Source organism: Priapulus caudatus, unplaced genomic scaffold (assembly GCF_000485595.1).
Source record: "Priapulus caudatus unplaced genomic scaffold, Priapulus_caudatus-5.0.1 Scaffold2790, whole genome shotgun sequence".
Taxonomy (NCBI): domain Eukaryota; kingdom Metazoa; phylum Priapulida; class Priapulimorpha; order Priapulimorphida; family Priapulidae; genus Priapulus; species Priapulus caudatus.
Window position 1 is genome coordinate 23,184 of NW_014579851.1, and position 1,654 is coordinate 24,837.

At 47.1% G+C, this 1,654-nt stretch overlaps 1 protein-coding gene across 1 annotated transcript; it reads right to left on the bottom strand.

The window, feature by feature from the left end:
* Window positions 1-138: 138 nt before the first annotated feature.
* LOC106819063 lies at window positions 139-666 on the bottom strand. Its single transcript, XM_014823723.1, has one exon. The coding sequence runs from the start codon at window positions 664-666 to the stop codon at window positions 139-141; it is 528 nt and encodes a 175-aa protein (XP_014679209.1).
* Window positions 667-1,654: the final 988 nt, after the last annotated feature.

Sequence of the window (1,654 nt, forward strand, 5' to 3'; positions counted from 1 at the left end):
TCAGTGCGTCCAAGTAGCTCTCGCTGCGCTCTCACTGCGCTCTTACTACGCTCTCAATACGTTTGCAACTCGCTCACTGCGCGTGCGCGGCGTGTATGGCATGTCCCTGTCGTCATTTGGTAGGGGGTCTGGAGGAAGTCAAATGGTCCCATCTACTAGGCACTCATTCAGCTCTGAATCATTGAAGATCTGTGCATCTAACATGTGTCCGTGCCCTCCAACATCTATCCAGAAGAACTTATAGTCCGCATCGACGAGGCCCATTAGAACAATGGAAAAGAAGCCTTTATAGTTCTGATAAAGGCTTCCACTGTTCGCTGGCTTTCTGCAGGCAACATGTTTTCCATCAAGGGCTCCACAGGCATGAGGGACGTTCCATCTACGTGCAAACAGTTTAGCAACGGCACGCCCTTCTTCAGGGGAGATAGGACAGCTGATGACTTCCTCCTTGTACTCATCTACGATGTCCTGGCAGACTTCTCGTACTAGGACAGACATGGTGTTATGAGGAACTCTGAAGTCAAACTTCATACTGGCGTACTTGTCACCGGTTGCTAGGTGGCGCATAGTAATTGCAATCTTCAACACTGGTTCCATAGCCTTCCTATACATGGTGTCTTGTTTAGTGCATCTTGGACCAAGTCTTGCTAGGAGCTCATCAAACATCTTTGGTTGTACTCTCAGAAAGTTAAAAAAAAGGATGTAGGATCTTCGTGTCGTAGCTCGGCCATTAGGCAGTGATAGTGTCCAAACTTAACTCTTCTTCCCACGTCTAACCATGGTCGAACCCAGCATCTCCTCTCCCTTCTTTCCCTCCTTCTTCTTCTCCTTCTAATGATGTTGACAAAGGCCTGGTCATCTTGTGCCTGCACATGTGCTAACTGTAGTACAATTAGGACATTCTGCCTATCTGCGGCCATGGTGAAGAGAAGATGCACACTGATTGTGTATAGAAGATGAAGCTGTATTTATACAAAAATGTGTGTGGGGGGGGGGTCAGTAGAAGTGGGATCGTAATAACAACGCTCTGTGAGCCTATTGCAAACGTGGGAACAACGCCTTGGACGTATTACGAGCGTCATAGTCTCCGTGGCAGCGCAGTGTGGACGTAGAATAAGCGGAAACAAGCCGAGAAAGCGTAGTGGAAGCGCAGCAACGGCGAAATAAGAACGGGAAAAGTAACTTGCGTGCATTATGCAAATTATTGCACTCTACTACTCTAGTGACAAATTTTACCGAAAAAAATTCCAAAAAGGCATTTTCTAGAGACCAAATAGTACAACATTGGTGAACAATTTGCGGAAGGTTACTGTTGTATGCCCCTATAGGTGAATACTGCGTATGTATAGCTACCATGACGGTTGGCATGAATAAGCAAGTGGACCTACCAGGCTGGGGGCGCTTAAATCTACCACCAGGTGTCTGTGTGACTTTAATCAGAAGGAAAGTACGGGTAGCAGCCGCTAGCACCCTTTAATAAATAAATAGGCAAGTATTAATGAAACGGAGACACACACACACGCGCGCACACACACATATACACACACACACACACACACACACACACACACACACACACACACACACACACATGCACACACACACGCATCGCACACACATGCACACACACACACACATGCACACACACACACAC

Bases quoted from the DNA above. Each gene is read 5' to 3' on its own strand.
- LOC106819063 (XM_014823723.1), bottom strand. From the start codon at position 666: ATGTTTGATGAGCTCCTAGCAAGACTTGGTCCAAGATGCACTAAACAA.